Source organism: Miniopterus natalensis, chromosome 5, assembly GCF_054644295.1.
Source record: "Miniopterus natalensis isolate mMinNat1 chromosome 5, mMinNat1.hap1, whole genome shotgun sequence".
NCBI lineage: Eukaryota > Metazoa > Chordata > Mammalia > Chiroptera > Miniopteridae > Miniopterus > Miniopterus natalensis.
In genome coordinates this window covers 68080721-68102885 of record NC_142085.1, presented here as the reverse complement: position 1 = coordinate 68102885, position 22165 = coordinate 68080721, and the positions used below count along the sequence as shown (strand labels likewise).

General features: G+C 36.5%; 1 protein-coding gene across 1 annotated transcript in view; it reads right to left on the bottom strand.

Annotated features, from left to right (window-relative positions):
• Positions 1 to 9955: 9955 nt before the first annotated feature.
• The window catches only part of RSPO3 (R-spondin 3), a 75011-nt gene continuing 62801 nt past the window's right edge, over positions 9956 to 22165 (bottom strand). The window contains exon 5 of the mRNA XM_016212895.2: positions 9956 to 11170. Within this exon, the coding sequence (XP_016068381.1) occupies positions 10983 to 11170 (188 nt within the window). The 3' untranslated portion in view covers positions 9956 to 10982. The remainder of the gene's footprint in view (positions 11171 to 22165) is intronic.

Sequence of the window (22165 nt, the reverse complement as noted above, 5' to 3'; positions counted from 1 at the left end):
CTCCCCCTCTCCTGACCACGCTCCTGAGGCTCATTCCTGTTGGTCCCTACACTACCAGGCATATACTTAGGTAAAACATATCAGTAACATTTGGGTACCGTGTGTGTTTCTTTCACTAGGGCAATTCAGATATAAGGAATTTTTTTGTCTTCTGTATTTGTATCAACAGTATCAAGCATGTTGCTTGGCAAACAGTAGGTGAATAATCCTTGTTCAATTGAATATTATAGGAAGATTAATTATTTAAAGATGTATGTGTTATAGACCTCTGTGTAAATATATATTTGTGTATATATGTGTATATTATATACAAACATTTAAAACAAAGCATATGTAAAATCTGATGATAGCAACAATTTACAGAGCATCCACCATGTGCCTGGCTGCCATATTCTCTCTTTCCTTTAATCCTACAACTCTATACAGTCTGTAATAATATATTCCTTCTAAATAAGAGGGTACTGAGGATAAAAAATTTCTTTTTCCAAGATTGCGTAATTGGTCAGTGGTGGAGGGATTTAAACTTAAGTCCTCCTGTCCCCAAAGCTCGTGCTCTTTCTATTAGCTTTCCCTCAATAAGGCAACCCCAGACTTATTTCCCAGTGTTCTCCAATGTTGCCTCCAGTTATTCAGCTTGGCCTGTTCTTTTGAAGTGCATTTGAATTGTTTCATGATATAGTCAAATGGGAGTTGGCTGATTGGGAGGGAAACAGGAGTCAAGGGTCCCAGAATAAGGAAGTCAGGGAGACTTACGGGGGGATATCCATAAAGCGCATATCTGTGCCTCCACCCCGTATTTTGTCTCCCTAGCTGTTGAGTTCTGAAATATTTATTTTTGCCTGAATGTGTTTTATTTTGTCTTTTAGAACCTTGAAATATAAAAAGAAAATGTTCTTTTTGAAACTTGTACTATGAATGAATTTTTGTTTTTGTTTGATGAATCTTTGTTGAAAGAGAGGAAATGATTAGTCATCAAAGCTGAGGATGATACTTTTAAATTTATTATGACTTGTAGCCTAGGTAAATTTGACTTGCCTCTAACCTTTGTAATATTTCCAACCTTGCAATATCTGATGAACATTTTGGAATTTAGAATTTAGAAGATGCTTTATGCAGCCTGGCTACAACTGACATTTTGGTTAATCAGAAAAAGAAAGAAAAAAAACATTATGAAATTATTATTTCCAAAAGAGAATCTTTTTAAAAGGAAAATCGAGTTCCCCATTTTGCTTATATAGTCAGCAACAAATATGTGAAATGAGGAGCAGACTGTTCTCCGATGAGATGCTATCTCATATCGTATCTCAGTAGTTTTCCTCTGCCCAGAACTACTCTCTGTGGAAAGGAAAATACATACACTTAAAAAGTTTTTTAATCTTCACCCGAGGATGTTTATTGATTTTAGAGAAAGAGGAAGGGAGGAAGAGGGAGAAGAGAGAGAGAGAAGGGGGGGAGAAAGAGAGAGAGAGAGAGAGAGAGAGAGAGAGAAATACATCGAGTGGTTGCCTGCAGTATGTGCCTGACCAGGGATTGAACCCACAACCTAGGCATGTGCCCTGACCAACTGAACCACAATCTTTTTGGTATATGGGATGACACTCTAATCATCTGAGCCACCCGGCCAGGGCAATAAGTACACTTTTAAAAAACACTTAGATTAATTATCCTTACATATTTATCCGACTGAATGAGAAATATTTATCATCTCATTACAATTAACAGGTTTGTTTCATTTAAAAAAACACAAAATTTATAAAGTAGGGACAAGAAATAACTGAGAGAATATAAGTTTGGAATAATTTAGTTGATTGTTATGATTATTTATTATAAATTAGGCATAAAGATGTTTTACTCAGAAATGCACTGCTTATGTTTCTTTGGCATTGGACATACAATGCTTACTATACTACCTACAAACATTTTATCAGAGCCTTACATAAAATAAGCAAAGTGACTCCTAGGCAAGTATCCCCATAACAGTTTGCTAGGAGACTGAAGCATTCCATGTAACTATTTTGCACAGGAAGAGAGCCTGACCAGTTGCTGCAGGCTTTCTATAAGCATTAATCGAATGGGATCACTACACACAAGTTGATTGCATATGAAAAGCACAGGAAACATCGTTTTTTTGCTTGTGATTGCAATGAGTAACAACAATTAAATGTAATAATTATTGTAATAGTCTCTTGTACTGGAAATATTGTATTTTCCTACTACATTACACTGGAAAATTTAGTTTTTCAAGGCAAAAAAAGGTAGCTTACTGGCTGCCAGTATTAATAATAATTAGATATACATACCCGGCCAGGCATGGCTCAGCGGTTGAGCATCGACCTGGGATCCAGGAGATTTCGGTTCGATTCCTGGTCAGGTCACATGCCTGGGTTGTGGGCTCGATCCCCAGCAGGGGGCATGCAGGAGGCAGCCAATCAATGACTCTCTCATCATTGATGTTTTTTTTTTCTCTCTCTCTCTCCTTTCCTCTCTCTGAAATCAATAAAGATATATTAATAATAATAATAATTAGATATAAATATGAACCATTTTCATATCTAGATGAAGTGGCTTAGTAACTGCGTATTTTCCTAGTTTCAAATAGTAGAAAACAAGAGCATTAAAATGAGAAGAGTCACCAATTTGTGAAAAGACATTATGCACAGTCTTACATTCTTTGGGGTTTTAAAGTAAAATCAGGATATTTTTGGTTTGTGTTTGGTTAATAACAGAAAGCATTTCCTAAAATTTTAAAAATGAAAGTCATACTTTATTAATGGAACTAAGAAAAGTTAGCGCTCTGTCATCCCACCCCATCCGAAGCTTTGCCTCCAGATGTTATTTCGTATTTATTTTGCAATGTTTATTATGACAGTCCAAGCTGTTTATGTTTTAAAGATACATTGGTCAGTTTATTTATAGAGAGACAGCTTCTTGAAATGAAGACAATTTACTTTGGGTGTGTGGGTTAAAGCGACACAGCACTAGGAAGAAAGGGGGCGCCTAGTTTTCTCCAGCGAGTTTTGTTTTTCCTTTCATTATGAGGACGTTGTGGTTGTTTTCTTTTCTTTTTCAATCCGGTAATGTTTTAGATGATTTACCCTGTGAGAAAGAGTTGAGCTCCCGGAGCTGTTAATCTGACAAGAAACAAAAGAAACACAACTCAGATTGGGTGAGCCTGGGTGCATTTGCTTACAAATCTGGTGCTGTGGAGGGTGGAATGAGATGTTCCCAAGGCACCCAGGACAGAGAGCACTTTGTTTTGTTCTGATAGGATCGCCGGTGCTTCTGGAACCAGGCTTGGTCCTGGCTGTGGGACAAGGGGCTGTGTGGGCACTGCTCTGTGCAGTAGGTTCGATGAAGGTTCTGGAGGCCACATGTACTAAAAGGTACTGGTAGCCCTTTCCTTTATGTGTTACGAAATAAAACTATATTAAACTGTAAAACCAGGGTGAGAAAGTTCCACAGTTCTCAATTCCCTCATTGTGCCTTCAATGCCACTTTGGTAACAGGGAATAGCATTTCTTTTTGAAAATTATTTTGGAATATAATACATTTTTCCCCCCAAAATTGTTTGTCTCTACCTCTGCTTTCTTGAGTCCCTTCAGAATGTGCTTCGTCATTTTTTTTGTTTTTGTTTTTTTAATTCTCACCTGAGGATAATTTTTCCATTGTTTTTGAGAGAAAGTGGGGAAGGGGAGAGAGAGAAAAAAAATCTGTGTTGACTGGTTGCCTCCCGCAAGTGTTGGGGCAGGGATCATGCCTGAAGCCAAGGTACGGACCCTTGACTGGAATTGAACCCAGGACCCTTCCTACCCGCCGACGCTCTAACCACTGAGGAAGCCAGCTAGGGATGCTTTGTCTTTCTATTGGGGCATCCAGCATGGAGTTAGTGGGAGCGCAGGCGGTGCGGGGAGGGCACTGCAGAATAGAAGCCAGGAGTGCCAGGACCAGTGGGAGCTGGGGGAGCACTGAGAACAGATTTGGACTAGGCCCTATGGGGCCCTTAGAACCATAAAGCCATACTTTGCAGAAAGATTGAAGCCTCTTTTTGCAAATTAGAATACCTAGGGGATTCCACTTTTAATTATTTTCTTCTACTTTAGTGTTATTTTTCTTTGCACATTTAAAGAAGTCATCTGGCAATTGGTTTGTTCTCTGAAGTATTCTTCTCAATTCACTTTTAACTTAATGGTTGAGTGTTGTATAGTGTTTCAAGTAACTAACACAAGAGAAAACAGGACAATATGCTCCTTTTCTTTGAGGATCTGAAATCGTCTTACACCAGGCTGCTTCTCCAGTTGAAATGCTACTCAAAGGTCTATTTTATCTTTTCCAATTCTTTGAAGCACTGCTTGCGTAGCAAGTCGAGACCTTCATTTTTCTACCTAGTTCAGTATTTCAGTCATGATCACTTTTACAAATAAAGACACTTTTCTTCAAACTTATCCTTAGATCAGTGTATCTCTTTATAAAAGTTAGACTGCTGCATTTTCTCATTTTCTGGGTTTTTTTTTGTATCAAAATGTATAAAGTTATAAAACTACAAAAGCGATACTTTTCCTTATCACTTTTACAGACTAGAACACTTTAACATTTTGTATGGATGCCATGGGTGGTTCAACAATTATTATGAAATAACTAACCCAAGGCCTTTAACCTTCAACTAGAGACTTCATAGAAAATTTTAGGAAAATATTTATATAGCCTATGCATATGAGAATACTAAGTCTAATTGGGTAGGTTATTGACACACTGTTGCTAATTAGCTATACAACAAGGATGGCAGACTCTATAGTTTGATTACTTATTTATTTAAACGATGCCTTATTAATGGATGATGCTATCGTCTGAATGTGTCTCCCCACCCCCAATTCATGTGTTGAAATCCTAATGTCCAGTCTGATGGTAGAAGGAGGTGGGACCTTTGGGTGGTACTTAATTCATGAAGGTGGAGCCCTCATATTTGGATTAGTGTACTCACAAAAGAGGCTCCATAGAGCTCCCTAGCCACGTGAAGGATTCACCACATGAGGACACAGCAAGCAGGTGCCATCTCTGAAGTAGAAAGTTTGCTCTCACTAGATACCAAACCTACCAGCACCTTGATCTTAGACTTCTAGCTTCCAGAAGTGTTTTCTATAAGTGACTCAGTCTCTGATATTTTATTCTAACAGCCCCAAATGGGCTCAGACAGATAGGAAGTTCTTCTACTGACTGGTTTTATAGTCATTTCCCAAAGTGATTGTATTAAACTTGAAACAAGAGATGCTTTTCTATAATAATTTCTCTTTAAGCCTATTAACTTTTTAAAAAAATATTATCTTTATTGATTTCAGAGAGAGGAAAGGAGAGGGAGAGAGAGAGATAGAAACATCAGTGATGAAAGAGTCATTGATGGGCTGCCTCCTGCATGCCCCCAACTGGGGATCAAACCCGCAACCTGGGCATGTGCCCTGACCAGGAATCGAACCCCAATTGCCTGGATCCTAGGCCGACACTCAACCACTGAGCCACGCCAGGCCGGGCTCTATTAATTTTTAATTATTTCTTATTTGTCAATTTAGTCTATATTGATTTATTATGTAATTGACTATTTGTTTTTTGTGGGTGGAAAGGGTAGAGGCTGGTACTGGTCCTGAATTTCAAATTGCTTAGGCATGTAAGAATGTCTATACGCAAACAATCTATTTTGATGATTGTGGTCATGGAAAGGATAATTGAAAGGTTAAGGTTGGTGGTGCGCAGGCAGGCTAAGTAGCCATCTCAGAGGTGAATAAAGAAAAATTGAATTTATTTAAGGAAAAGGGGATGGGGCTATCCAAAGGGAAGGGCTACACAGCACTGAGCCAAAGGGTACTGGGTCCATGATGGCAGCAAAAATATACTTAGGACAGTGAAACAAGGAAGAGCATAGAAGTAACAGGAGAGCCTAAGCTGGGCTGCTTTGGTTTACTGAGGAGTCAGAGAGAGAAGGGCGCCTTGGAGACAGGTTCAGGGGGTAAGCCTGGGACCCGCCGCTGCTGGCCATTGCTCCCCAGGTTGCAAGTCTCATGGGTCCCCCTCAGAGGGAAGAAGGAGGAAGGAGATGGCGCTGGCAGATTCCCTGATAGGGAGAGAGAGCTGGGTCCTTTGTCCTGAGCATATTTATCTCTTTCTTGCAGGTGAATATCTCAGGGGAGGTCTCAGGGGAGGGTCCAATAGAATATTCATTAACTTTCCAAGTGTGCTCTTTCAGGGTCCTGGTCTCCACGATTGGTAGGTGACAAGGCAGGAGGTCATTTGTCAGTGCAGCTGGTCCTGAGGCAGCCACAGTGAAATGCATCTGGTTTTGCTGCTTTTCTGGGCCTGGAGCTGAAACACAACTGATGCCTAGATGTTATCTTTAGGGAGGAAACACTCAGGGGGTCTAAACCACATGACCAGCAATATGCTAGGGGAGGATAGGTCACCCTGGCGACAAGGCTCTTGTTTTTCCAGTTTTGCCCCTTGCTAGGCATCCGGGGCTTTCTGCCCTGGTGAGTTTCTGTACCTGGCCCATCGCCCTTGCTCTGTTCATGTCTGTCTAACAATCATTTTCATAATAAATGTGGAAAACCTGGAGACCTAGAACAGCATATTCTAATAGTCTCTTCTTTTCTATAAATAAATAGCATTTTGGATTTGACTGGATCATATGGAAATACAAATGAAGCTTTATTCTCTGGACCCTTTCACATGCTGCTTATTAAGCTGTGCTTTAAACATTCTACAGTCAACAAGCGGAAATATTGGTTTACCACAATAATTCATTCTTCCCCCTCTCACTCTAAAAACTTCAACATTTAGAAGGAGACTAGGATGGCAATCAAGAAAGCTAGAATTCATTTGCATGAAAATGACTCACTTTCCTAAACTAACTCTGCTTGTCTCTGTCTTGTTGGAATCATAAATTATTCTCACTGCTGGTTTGGATAAAACTAAAATAAATTTTCCTGAAGCATTTGGTCTGTTCCTGAAGTGAGTCATAACCATTTTTTACTATGGGGAAAAAAAATCAGTAAGGGCAAACTTAGTGATAAATGGGACCTGCTTCTAAATAATTACATGAGGAAAATCCCTTGGATGTTGAATACCAAGGATTTTTATTTTTGTTTTTCTAGTTTTGTTAAACTACTACTTTCAGTGTAAAGAGCATTTTTCCTTAGTTTTTCATTAAAAATAGAGGAACTTACTAAATTATTTCTTCTCCAAGTTACTCCTAGATTAATTTCTAAACCATTAGGTAGTTTTTTCCCCTCTCAAATTAGCCAAGGAAAGAACATAAACAAGCAAAGTCCAGGACCAAAGCAGGCAAAGTCCAGGAGATTGACATTGCCACCAGGGAGAGCCCAATGCCCCAGGCTAAGAGCATGGCTTTTTTTTTCTTGCTTCTTCTTTTTTTTTTTTTGTAGAGGAGAGGCAATACAGGTTGTCATTGACTAGCTGTAAAGATGAAAGCAAGAGATCCCAATTCTTTTGGGGATTATAAGTTTTCTTTTCTTTCTACCCCCAAACTTTGAGTTGGCTGAGCTATTACAGAAATTCCTGTCTTTTGGAAGGTTGGGACCCACCAAGAGTGTGCATGGTCTGGGGAGAGAGAGCATGCTTGTTAGCATCAACTGACTCAAAAATGTCTGTGGTATAGTATCAAGATTTAGTGGTAGCTTATGTTACTGTGTCTGGGCACCACAAAATTTATAAAGTGAAGTGGTGCTTCCTGCTCCACCGTTGACACAGTTCCAATGCCAGCAGCTACAGAAAAATACGCCAGTGGGAAAGGCTGCAGGCCGCATTCTCAAATTTGTGCATGCAGGAATTAGTGCTTCTGTTAACTCCTTCTAGGGAAGGATATGGATAATTTCCTCTAAGGGTAAAGTCTCCAGTGAGGTCAACATGTGAGGAATAAGGAAAGGAAAGGAAATCTGTTGCTGTAGTTAGTGAATGACTAGCAATAATACTAGCTTATATTTATTGTGCTTTACAATTTTAAAGCACTTATAAATGTATTATATCACTTCAGATTTTATTACAAACACAGATGACTGTAAAATTTTTAATGCATTGTTAAATTGGTTAAAAGATTATGCCTCTTGCTTAAAATCTATTTGTGATGAAAATTCAATGGGGATAATTCAATAGTACATCAGTTAAAGCTTAATTATCCAGAAAACATTGGTAATTAAAATTATTATTCAGCTTTTTAAAAAAATGTTTCTAATATGCATTTTCCAATTGTCTATTTTAATTTAATTTAATTTTTTTAAAAACATATCTTTATTGACTTCAGAGAGAGGAAAGGAGGGGGAGAGAGAGAGATAGAAACATCAATGATGAGAGAGTCACTGATCGGCTGCCCAGCCTGCAACCCGGGCATGTGCACTGACCGGAATCGAACCCCGATCGCCTGGATCCTAGGTTGATGCTTGACCGCTGAGCCACGCCCGGCCGGGCATACTTTTTATTTTTTTAATATATATATTTTTTTATTGATTTCAGGGAGAGGAAGGGAGAGAGAGATAGAAACATCAAGGATGAGAGAGTCGTTAATCGGCTGCCTCCTGCACGCCTCTTACTGGGGATCGAGTCCACAATTTGGGCATGTGCCTTGATAGGGAATTGAACAGTGACCTCTTGGTTGTTCATGGGTTGACTCTCAACCACTGAGCTACGCCAGCTGGGCACCAACTATCTATTTTTAAAAGTAAAACTTAATCTTTTGACTGTCTGACCATATTTGAACAATATTTTCCATTTCACACAACTATAGATATGGAAGTGTAAGATATTTTTCCAACTGTTTATTTATCAGATTGTTTTATGGTCATGTAATTCTGTCTTCTGAAATTACAGTGTTGCCAATTTTCCAGCTAATGGAATATTTTTACTAGTACAGATTCTCCTACAACTGTATTTTAATGACTATGAATAAAAGTGGTTATTATTTTTTTGCCTGCCTTCCTTTCCTTTCCTTTCTTTCGTTTTTTCTTTACTGGCTTAGATGATGGATATGTTACTCTTTGAATTACCTGAGAGGCCGAATGGGCAAGAAAAGGTGTGTGTTGATTAAAATACTGATGTTGACCATCTGAAGTAGCTGGGAGAAAGTGAGGCATATTTGAACAAAGTTGTTTTGGCATTTCCAATAGAAAAGATTTGTTGATGTTTCTTCCTGTATCAATGCAATTCTGAACAAGGACTCAGGGAAAAGACGACAGTGTTGGGAAATATCCTGCTTACACTGGAAGAGCAAAAATTTTGTATTTTGGAAGAGCAAAAGAGAAGTGGAAAATGAGGTAAGCCAATCAGTCCACATGAGCAGTGCAGGTGGTGGAGGAAGTGTGACCAGAGATAGGCAGCCAGAAGCCCAATTCACTGCGAATTCTTCAGAAAGCAGTGATCTTTCGAGGGCTAGGAACTGTGGTGGACAGAGCGGCTGTGCACCCTTCCATCACAACGGGAAGGTTAAGGTAGGTCATGCGATTCTGTGCTGCACGCTGAGGTGCCTCTTCCTGCCCTGGGCTGGCTGTGTCTTCTGTGAAACACTGGTGAAGCTTTCAGCTAAGGTGACTTCAATCCCTAAAAGAGGTCCACAGACTGAGAAAATAATGGAGAAGAAAAGTCAAATGTTCAAGACACAGGAGGAACCAACATAAAAGAAAATATGTTAGTTTCTAAGCAATGAAGGGGAGGCAGTGAAATAATTTAGGGAGGCCTATACATCTATAACTAGAATTTTGTTAATTAGAATAAGAAAATAAATTGAATAAATATCTCCTAATGCCCTATAAGTAAATCTCCATTGGCTCATGTCCAAAGGTGAATCTGAAAAGAAAGCAATGAGAAACATAATATGTTCTGAATTATATAGCATACAGGATTTCTTTCTAATTCACGACTCTGGAAGAGAAACAATTTTCCAATAAAACAAAATGAACCAAACTTTAAAAACTATCAACAAATATATTTATTGTGGTGGCTTTCCCCCCTACTAGATACACCTTGTTAGAAAGTAGTATCCCTTTTAGTTCCAGGTGGACCATTAAGCAGGTAATAAAATGGTTTCTCCCTCGTTGAGAAAGAAAACACATGACTTTGCAAACGTGTTATATTCTCCTCGCTCTAGTTTTTGTGTTCTACGAAATCAGAATTTTCTTCTAAGTATGATTTTGCTTTTGGAAGTAAGTTACAGGTACATGTTTACAGACTTATATAACCCAAGGGGTAGCAGAGGCTGAACCACACAGTGCTGACATAGACTGGAGACCTGTTTCAGGCAATCACAACCCTTCACAGTTTTGTAAAGCACAGAAGTCATCTCCAACTCTATGGTTTCTTCCACATTTTGCCTTTCTCCAATCCCATACAGTATATTTAACTCTATGTGCACTCTCATGCTTCTTGTAGGACAGGATGAGGGCAACAGAACCGATCTTAAAACAATTGTTTCTGTAGTAATAATTCTTATGATTCCAAATGCCAGGCCCTAACATCTGAGCACTCTCTAGATCTTCTGGACAAAACAACACTGTCCTTTGAAGAATGTTTATCTCCCCTGATCTCTTATTTATTTTGAAGGGATACTGTATCTTTGAATTTTCAGAACTATCTTTTGCTTCTTAAAACAATAGCTTGAAAAAATATATTTTATAGGGAAAAGATGTTGCTCCTCCAGATGTCATCATTAGGTTGTTACAACTTATAGCCTATTGATAATTATATACAAAATTTCTTGTCTCTTAAAAATGCACAGAAGCACGTAAGGTAACAATTCGAAAGCATCCCTTCTTTGAACTTTGGGCTCTGTTGTTAACTATGCTTGTATGAAGATATAGCGACTATCTGGAATGTCGTTTAGACTGAGCAGTAACTGACACGTTGTCCGTTCCCGATCCTAAGGCTAGAGCACCTGTCCTGGGCATCTGGCTGAGATAGCAGCATCACGAGTCTAAACAATCTCTCGGGACCCTCTAGTGCACAGTGCTGACGGACACTGACTTCTGTTGTTTGTCTTGGCCCTTTCGCTTCTTCTGCTGCTGTTTATTTTCCCGTTGTTCTGGGGTTTCTCTGCTGGGTTCCAGACCTTTGTTATCAGGCACTGCGTCCTTATTTTCTTCTTTATTAAGTTTTTTTCTTTTCCTCTCCCTTCCTTTTTTTCCTGAAATGAAAGGATACGCCTTTAAAAAATGCATTCAACTATATTCTATTTGGTTATTCTAAGTTTTTAAAAATGAGTTAATTTTCTCTTAGGTTGCATACTATATCCATAGATACCAAATATCTACTGTTTAAGTCATTCACTCGCCTACTCTTTATTAAGTCCATGTTGTATTTCAAGCAATATAAATATGAAACACATACAAAATACAATGTAATGAAGCAATTAGTAGGTAATAGTGCTGAATTCTAGAGTGTTTTCTTATTATAAGTTTGGTAATGTTTTACATGGTATTTATGGATATTTAACAGAAAGTTTTGAATGTATTCCTTGTCACATAACAAATTTATTAATGAGTATATGTTATCTGGCTATTATTGGGGCACTATTTTGTATTCAAATTTTTCCAAGTAGCAAGTGCATATATGCAATCTGCCAATATATCTGCCTTCCTTGTACCGGAAGAGAATTGATTTATATAACACATATGCAAATAATGGTTCATGGGGAATACCAGGATAACTGTACGAACTTTAACACAAATACTTATATGTTGATGTTAATTTCCATTGCAATTTCTCTGCATGCAGAGGCAGTGGTGACTATAATATCAATAACCCTAGAGTATAAGCTACAAGGGCAGGAACTTTGTGTCTTGCTATCAGTCAAATAAGCAGATAGTTACTGTATATATACTGACTTCCATGGAGACCTCTGACATTAAGCTGTGTTTGAGGCATAGATTTTAAGTCAGGTTCACACTATGAGGCATTTTACAAAGTGGAACCAACACAACTTTAAAGGTTTTGATGTGGAAAAGCATATTGCGAGGTAGACTGTAGCCAGGGTAAACAACTGAGTTTCATTCTGTTGGTATTGGAGAATGGCTGAGAATTTTAGAAGAGAGTAATTGGATTAACGTGTCTGAGCCTGGCATCAAATGGGATGGATTGTTTTCATTTATTTCTAAATAGTGAATTAACTGGATATTTTACTGTCATGTAAACAGTTTACATATACAGTCAACAGTGTAAAATAATTTCTGAGAGCATGGTTTTAGTAACATCCATTAATACATATAACCCAATGAGAAATTACTAATTAATTCAATATCATAGTAGATGAAAACTAGGAGCCAACTATTTCTTGATATGGAACAAATTCTGATAATTCATTTTCCCCCCTACTGAGCCATGTAAAATTTGATATTAGTCTCTGTCTACAAAAAGTAACTTTGGACAAAGGTATTTTGGGGAAATTATTTGCATGAAAGAACCAAAATATTTTCATGTCCTGAAATAGGCTGCAAATATTGAATTCAGTGGTTTGGCTTTTCTTTCCTTGAGCTCTGGTTTCAGAATCCCAGGGAGTAATATTATTAATAGTGCATACGTGTACTCGGCCAATACAGTCTCCTTGGATTAATGATTTTATGCCACGACTAGCTTTGTCTGAGACTATATTTACAAAAGCTTTCAGTTACTTTATGAAAACCTGCCTTTTAGGCTCAACATAACACACCTCCAAATTCTGGACTGTAAAAGGACAATTAACAAAAATGAGAGTTCAAACTTCTGAAGCAAATATCAAATTGTTTTGGATATATAAAGACGAACAAAAAACACTGGAGTTGACTATTAGGCCCAGGACCAAACTAGTTGTACTGATTTACCAATCCTATTTTTCTTCTCACTGAAAAGAAGACTGCTGGAGTGATAAGATTCTTGTGGAAGAAATCCATGTTTTGCTTTGTCTTGTCTGCCCCCGCCCCGCCCCATCCTGCCTTTAATTACTACACATTTGAAGTGTTGACCTGCACTTGGTAACTAAATGGAGAAAACTGAAGTGTAAATTTACCTTAGTGAAGTTTACCTGTAGCATAATTTAATTTTCATAAAGCCTCCCAAACTGAAAGAGAGAAATACTGATTTTCATGGTATGTGCTTGGTTTTCAGAAGGACATGGCTGCAGAGGTTGGATTACATAATATTTCCATTTTTGAGGAACATTTTGGAGGTGTTCAAGATCAACTCTAAAAAAATTGTCAGTGAAAATCACTCCAAAGTTTCATAAAAACTACTGACCCCAAACAAAATGTTACTTTTATGGAAATCATCCAAAAGTTCAGTGTTTGACATTGTTCTCTTGATCATGGTCCAACATCTTACAGCTGTGATCCCAACCATAATGTTTTGAACACATAAGAAATACATTGTTTCTTTCCTGGTCACAGATTGATTTATATGTTTTTTAGCCACATGTGACAACATACTCAACTTACAGTGCATTTCTGCTTATTAGCAAACTGATATGATTATTTCTTAAGACAGGCAGAAACATTTTTGGAAGTAGCTTGAAACTCAGTATTATAGTTTTATTATCCAAGGAATAGCTATTTAGTCTGGGCGGTGAGTGAGAGGGGAGGCTCTTGTAAAGTAACAGGAAACTAGCACATTGTACATTGTTGTTGCCCAACAGAGGGCTATTGCACAATAGAAAATGGGATTATTATTTTTTACAGGCCATGTGTTAGTGGTTGGAAACGCTAACTACCCTTTTGCATAAATAATATATTTTCCTCTTGTTCAAGAAATAAAATAGAAATGCAGAAGAGTGGCTGTAGTCCATTAAAAATCATGTGCAATTTGGGAAATTTTGCAAGGTTTTCATTAGAGAGGCCCTCTTTTTCTATTCTGGTGACTTTTCATTGATGTGGTCAATAGTTATTTTTATACTTTTTTTTTGAAATTTTGCAAACTAAGCATTTCAGTTATCATGATCTTACATATATGTTTTTGTATTGTCATTCACTGATTGTGGGTGTATGCGTGTGCACACATCCCCAAGAATTGAGCTGTAGATCATGCCTATGATTAAAAGAATGTTCATCTTCCCTTAATGTTCCAGCTTAAAGGGTGGTATTTGGATAGAAACCATCAAAAGGGAAATTGCCACTAGCAATCAAGTACAGTTTGAGCTCTTACAGGGAAGCACTGTGGTGTCCTGTTTAAGACAACCGTCTTCAGAGTCAGAATATCATGGTGTTTAAATTCTAGGTGTGCCACTACCTGTTGTGTAACTTTTGTCACATTGTTGATATCTCTCAGAATTAATTGTCTGATATTTAAAATGTAGATAATCATTACTACTTGTTAAACTTTGTAAGGATTACACAAGATGCTTGCAAAGCACTTAGCATAGTGTCTGGAACACATTAATCATGGGAAAAATGAAAGCTAATGTTATTAACTCATTACGCAAACATGTATTAAACCTCAACTCCATGCCAAAAATTGTGCTAAAACCTGGGGATACAAGTGAGATATGGAGACAGACACATCAATTACAGTCACAAGCTAATACTAAAATAGAGGTATACACAGAATTCCATTGGGAGTACAGAAAGGGGAGCACTGAACTCTGCAAATGGAGATGGAGAAGGACTCCCCAGATGGGGCGATGTTTGAGCTGAGCCTTAAAGAATGAGTGAGAGTTTACCAGGCTGCTGAGGAAAGAAGGGTGTGTGGACAGTGAACAATATGTCAGTGGCACGAAGGCTTGCAAGGACATGGTGAATCTGGAAAACTGAGAGCAGCCTTCCTTGGTTTGATCATGGTCTATATATAGCATATTACGCAGAGAAGCTGGAACGATATACAGGACTTGATTGCCATATTGGGAGTTTTTCTGAGGACCAGTGGCACTAAAAACTGGAGAAGGGCAAGTATCAGAATCTGAGAGCAGGGCAAAGTTTGGGTGTTTCTGTGACAAGTTTAGAAAGGCCAATAAGATGTTTTGACCTATAATTTTATTTCCTATTTCAGAAACACTTCTATAAGTGATAAGAATCCATAGAGGGAGTGTAGGAGGTGATGGAATTTATTTTTGAACCTCAGCTTTTAATAGTAGCTAAAAATCTCTGTTCAGACCCTATAGCCAAATATTATTTAAGAATTTGTTGCAAACCAGTAATCAGTACTATCACATAATTGAATAGATGGTTGACATTTCTGAGACTCTGAAATTATTTTCCATTAATATAAAAAGAACCATTATGTAAGCACTTCCTAGGGCCTTCAGCAGACTAGGCTTCCAAGCATAGATGACTTTAAAAATGCAGAGTTCTAGGCCCTGCCCCTGGAGATTATAATTCAATAGTTCTTATGATGGGCTCAGGAACCTGTAGTTAATAACTTCACCCCTAGTTTATTCCGATGTGCACTCCCAGAAGATCCAATTTTCTTAAACATATACTCTCAAAGTTTATTTCACATCATATAGTTTCTCATTTAATTTCTTATATGTTTTCCAAATGGATAGCAAATATTTTTGACTCACTGTTGCTACTAATTTTTAAGGCAAGTTTTCTGATTAGGTACATTTAAAAGAAACACCTAGATACAAAATAAAAATCAGTTGACGATTGTCCTTTGAAAACCTCTTCAAATAGAAATATGAACTAAAAAGCATAAACATGTAAAGGGAACAAAAAGAGAAGGAAAAGATCCTGAATTATTTTTCCTAGGTTATATATTACATATTTAAGTTCCAAATGAAAATAGTGACTACAGAAAATGCTCAATACCCTTTTAAATGTAATGAGGTTATGAATAAAAAAGTTGCTCCCCTATAATTACAAATAGAATCTTGTTATTAAGAATTACTCAAAATATAAATATCAGTGCATGATTTTTTTGATATTTAGAAATGTCTGTGTGTAGGTCTTTAGAAAAACTGCCGCTTAGTGAAATTCTTAAAAGACACCACTAAGAGGAGCCATTGAGCTTTAAGTAGCTCCACTTCCAAGACACATTTTTTTTTCTCAAAAAGCTAAAAATGCATCCCACACTCTATCTGAGGACTAAATATCACTGAATCTACAACTAAAACCAATTAAATAATTATCCCATTAAAATTAAAAATTTTGCTAGGTCTTCTTTTTCTTGGGTATGGAATGAAATTCAGTTGAAAACCTGTGGCTTTATACCTTCAAAAAGGCACAAATGGTGTGAAAATGCAGTTAATGTGATGATTTTTGAATCTAGAATTGGACCTGATTTTTATGTATAGAAGATGAAAATTCCAACTTTTGTTTTTTTTTAGTTAAGATATCACCAGGGGAAATTTGCAAGCTCAGGGGAATTGCTACAGTATAACTTCTTCAGCAAATATGAGCTAATATGTAGATATGCGTTTAAAGGCCTTTGACTTGTGCGTTAAGCACAGAACATCCTGACAGGAGTGAAGAACAAAGCTGAAAGTCAGCAAGGCTAAATTCCTTCTCAGCTACATTATTACCAAGTGGAATTGATTTGAGAAATGTATTCAAACCCCTTGTCTTTTGTTTGAGTGTTTGTTTTAATAAAATAGAAATACTTATTTTCTTGCTATTATTTTAACCTAGAAATTATAACAACATGGTGAAAGTGAAATAATAGATAACTTTAAAAATATGCACTTAATTTCTCCAAATAGAAATGTAAAGCTACCTGAATTATCTACTCCATAATTTTCATATGTGAATTCAATTGCATTTCTGTTTAACTTTCAAGATACTTCTGATTAATTATTCACAGAGAAATAACTTGACATGTCATTACACACTCTATTGGATGCTGTTAATTTGGGAAATTACCTTGAACCTATTTTTGCAAAGATAGCTCTGATCATTAAAACATATTAAGATGGAAATAGCAGTTTGCCACCAATTGAAAAGTGCCCATTTAAGAGATGCATTCTATTTGTGTCACATTCTTTTGGGAATTCTGAAATAAGTCTGTCCTGATGGTAGGACACAGAGGGTAAATTTTAGGAGGTGAGAGGATTAACTCAAGCTTCTTAACATGCACTCAGGGTCCTCGCCCTCTGTGACATCCATTTCTACAGCTTCACACTTCTTTTCCTAGTGTCCCCTGCACTCCACTCACCACAGCCACAGTATTTATTGATCTCACATATTTGATGTATTTACCTGGAATGCATTCTCTATCCCTTGCTCTAACCTAAATCTTTTCCTACACTAGCTTATGTATGATTCTCTTGTCTTTGCCCCACAAATTTCCAATTAGTAACCTGTTGCAATGATCAAGATGAAGAAGACATGGTGATCTGCTTTGAAAAATAGTAAGAGTGCCTGGCCGGCGCTGGCTCAGCAGTTGAGCATCGCCCTAGGATCCAGGAGATTGGGGTTGGATTCCCAGTCAGGGCACATGCCCGGGTCTTGGGCTTGATCCCCAGCAGGGGGCGTGCAGGAGGCAGCCGATCAATGATGACTCTCTCATCATTGATGTTTCTCTCTCACTCCCTCTCTCTCCCTCCCTTCCTCTCTCTGAAATCAATAAAGATATATTTTTAAAAAATGGAAAGAGTAACGATACCAAAAATTTAATGAGCACTTATATGTGCCAGGCATATTTCTAAGCAAGAGCATTCTCTATTATAACCACAGTTAACAGATGAAAAAAACGAGGGCTCTTAACCCCTGTCCTCTTTTGCCTCCACGTTGTCTCAAGAGAGCACAATGTGACATGATATGCTTGTTTTATTTCACACTTAAGCTACTGAAAGGGGAAAAAAGTGTCCAGGTGTGAACTTATTAAGTAATGGGTTTTATAAAAATTAAGGTTTAGAACACACTTAACCTCTTGAAATTTGGATTTTCTGAGCAGCAAGTTGCTCATCAGAACCTAAAGGCAGCACCATTCAGTTACCTCGTTCTCCGCTCTCCTTTTTTATTGCCACAGGCATATTTGTACCCCTCTCCCAAGCACGTAGAGGTAAGATACAATATATATAAATTGAAATTATTTATATGGTATATCTAATTTAGAAACTTTATTTTACATTTAGATTAGCACTATTACATTTTGAAATCCTAATAAAATGATCAGAGACTTTTATATTTTGTCATACTTAATACCAAAAAGGAAAAAGAAAAACTATATGAATTTAAAATTTAAAATCCCACTGAGGTTTAAATGTAGTCCTATCAATTTTTTTTATAAGAAACATCCTAAATATCAATAATCACATTTAAAAAAAAATCTATACTTCCATAATCTGGATTAAGATAATGAACTGCTTATGCTGAATCAAATACATTCCTTATGAATCAATTATATCAATAGGTCTTTTCAGATTTTTTGTCCTCCGTTGTTTTAATAATTTTGTTACCCAGTGGAGACTTAGGAGCTAAAACTAAGTCAGCTGTCCTGACAGAGTTTCCACAGCCCTATCAACCGAGGTAACTCCATTCTACCTCATTGCATCTGTTGCCCAGAACTCCAGCCTGGACCCCTTGATTTCAAAAAGGACATTAACTAGAGTTGAAAAGAAACCATTAAAGGTACTGAGTATTGCATCCTGGAATCTCTTCCTGCTGTAAATCAGTATTAAAAGATTAGTTAAAAGTGAGAAAAGGAAAAGTACCCAAAGATTTTTTACTATTTGCAATATGTACAATTTACTCATTACAAAAATAAAGGCTATCCTGTATTTCATTTTATAATATTTTAAAAACATACAGCATTACAATTTATATTACATAACAATCTTAAGTTTAGTATCCTTAGTTAGCTCTGTTTAAAAAATATTAACTGTCAACTGAGCCAGCATGTGCTATGAAAAAAAAAGTTTAGTATTTCTTTATGTGGGCTTATTTATCTTGAATCAACCACCTTTTGATTAAAAGTTCATTTAAAATTAGTCATTTCAGTGTTTCTTTTTTCAGCGAAAAATCTCTTAACTTGACTTTGAAATTCTATCCACCACATTAGACTAGATTACAAAACTCTCAGGAATCCAATCGCAAACATTAACTTACGTGTTGAAACTTTCTGGACCTAAGCATGTTTGCATAATGTGTTTTGAACCAGATCTTGGGCCTTAGACAATTGTATCTATCGGATAAGCCTGGGCATATTCTGAGCTTTACTTCCTGTCAAAGGGTGTGTTGATAAATTTCACCTATTAAATCCAGTCAAATTTTGTTCATTTCTCTTGCCATAAAATTCACGACTAGTTTGTACAATGAATATTATTGCTCCCTTAAGAAAAAAAAAATGGCTCTGTATGTATCTTGATTATATGATATGCTGCTTATGAACTTCTAACGAGGAGACTTATGTGATACTGTTTATCTTCATGTTAGACAGTTGTGTGGCTGGCTCCTCTACTTCAAAAGCCATGGAAGCTTGCCTAGTAGCACTGTCAAGTGTCCTCCCTGAAATTTTGAGTTTAGACCAGTTTTCTCAAAGAATTAATGATTATATAAAAAACAAAGTGATGTGTTTATCTTTTTGAAACCCATACTCTACCTCGCCTCACTCATCACTGCCCACTCCTGACTCATGCTGGCTGTTACCTTATATCTCAAGGTGGAGAATAGGTGTGAGTCTATGAAATGTTTATGTTAAATATTTCTTTCACATCATCTTTTAAAAATCTATTTCAGTCATATAGATATTAATAAAAACCAGTGAAATAGCCTCTTTGAAAATTCCTATCATACACATATTGGCAAACTTAAAGTATGCAAGTAGTATCACAGATAGGTTTGCTATAAAATTATTTTAAAGCAGAATACACAATTGTCAGTGATTTCTTTAAGAAGTTTGGAAAAATTATATGTTTACTATTTCATTATAATATTTTTTTAAAGCTTTAAAAAAGAATTAAAGCAAAAAACCAAAAACTTAGCATTCTTTGTAATAAGTTAGTTTGCCTAATTTTGTGTCAACTTAAAATTTAAATGTAGCTTTATTTAATATATCTTTATTTAACATATCACTAATCAACAAAGAAATTGAAAGTATTGCCTAAAGTATAGATGAAAATCTGAGTCTTAAAAATATTTGCTTCCAGGTGAATTTTTATTTTCTTACTCTAAACCTGAGTTAGCAATCATTACCTCAGCCCTAATAACACATATTAAAGTAACACAATAAAGGATGCTTAAATTTGTTGACTTACCGAATCCATTTACCTTAGAAAACCCAGAAACCTCACTTGTATGAATATTTGATTCTGAAAGTTAATAATATTGTTTGAATGTTTTCCTCTCACCAGACAGCGCAGTAATAGTCTTTTATGCAGAGCTTAGAATAACACTGGTATTTGAATTTTCCCTGTTTTTCTTTAGTTAGATGTGTAGGCTCGCATTTGAAATACATGTTCTGGAATCTGTTTATGGTAAATATCCACCAAGTGCCTCCCCCTCCTGCCGTTGTTTTTTTCCCCAAGAAAAAGAGAATCACTAAGCCAAGGGCACTGTCTTCATCTTTGATGAAATATAGCTTTTCAATTAACAGGAAAGCCCTTCATTTCAAAAGACTGAACAGAATGCTACTTGAAAATTCATTCCAGCTGGTTAAATTGAAGAACTGAAAGAATTCCAAAGAAAGAATATTCTCTTGGCATTTATCATTTGATTTTCATTTGGATAAATTTCCATTTGCTCCAAGAACTTGTCTCAGAATTTTGTTCTTCTGAGACAGAAAAAGAAGTGTTGATAGCCACGTTTGACTGTGCTGTACTCCCTCCCTTACCCAAATTGTCTTCTCAGTTGTATTGACAGGAGGGGGTGGCCTCATACTTGCTGACACATTTGCAGTGATTGATTATACAAGAAATGTTGATATTATTCTAGTCTCTTTCATCATTTTATACTCTAGCTGCCTCTGCTGTCTAATTCTTATTCTACCAGAGCCTACTCTTTCTTTTCTTTGAAGCTTTTTACTGTTCTGGGGGGGGGGGGGGGGAATGTAACTCTAATCAGGAATTACATCACAAGGAGAAAAACAAATACCAAATCTCTTACTTAGCGTTGCGCTATGCCATGATATTTTTAGTAAAGATGTCACACACTTTTATAGCTATAATTTAATATTTATTGATTGCCTATGTAAAGTTAACATTTTTATGCGCCTTTATTGCATTCTCAATTTTTTTCACTTTGTTTCAGTATTTTCTTTCTTTTTGTGTGCGTGTTCAAACTCCATCTCAAACTTTTGATTTCTTAACTAGTTTGGAAAACATAAAATACCTCACTTAGCCTCTACTATATTATAATTTGTAAAAAATAACTTTTATTCATAATATAAATGAGATCTTCTAGAAGATAATGCAAACTTTAAAATACTTTTTCTTCCACCTTATTTGTTGGTGCAAATATCTGTTCTTAGTTAGAAATACTTTCCCCATGCATTTCCATAACCAGCAAGAGAGCTTCTTGTAATTATAGTACTTCATTAATAGTGGTTACATATACTTGAATGGAATACAACTGACTTAATTACTTCAATTTTTTTGGCAGTTGAAAGTTTAATAATCTAGAAATATCAACCCTATAATTAAGCAAGATTAGTAAGATTTTATTGTTTCTCGTTTTACAGCTTTTCACTGTGCTTCCTCTATTATTGTATTGGTGCATGTTGGAGTGGAGGAGGAGAGTTGGGAGAACAGACACATGTGCAACAAATGTGTATGTATGTTTGTGTATGTATATATAAATATATATGCACATATTTATTTATAAGTCCCTTCCCACCACAGATGGAAAAGTTCTATTTTCCTGGTGGATTGAAAAATGTCAATTAAAGGACCAAGAGCCTGTTTTTCAATTTAATTTTCAATAAGTATGAAAGGAGATTCATCGTATATACAAGAGTTCTTCAGAAATTTGAACCCTTAAAATAAAGAGACTTTGCTAGGTTATATGACTTTTAACTTTTTTTTATCAAACATTATTTCTGTATGTCATGCCATGCACCTTCTCTATTTTTGTTCTTTGAAAACTTTCAAAATGTTGTGGGATAAATAGCATATGTTCCTCTAGTAAGCACCCGATCAATGCAGAAGAAATAAAGACTTACTTTTATTCTTTGGGTACTCAACTTTTTATAGGTGGGTTTTCTCAACTGACATTGTCATTAGAAGCCCAATTTTCCTCCTCTTTCTTTGCTAACTAGTTCATTTCCTTCCATTGTTTTGATTGGG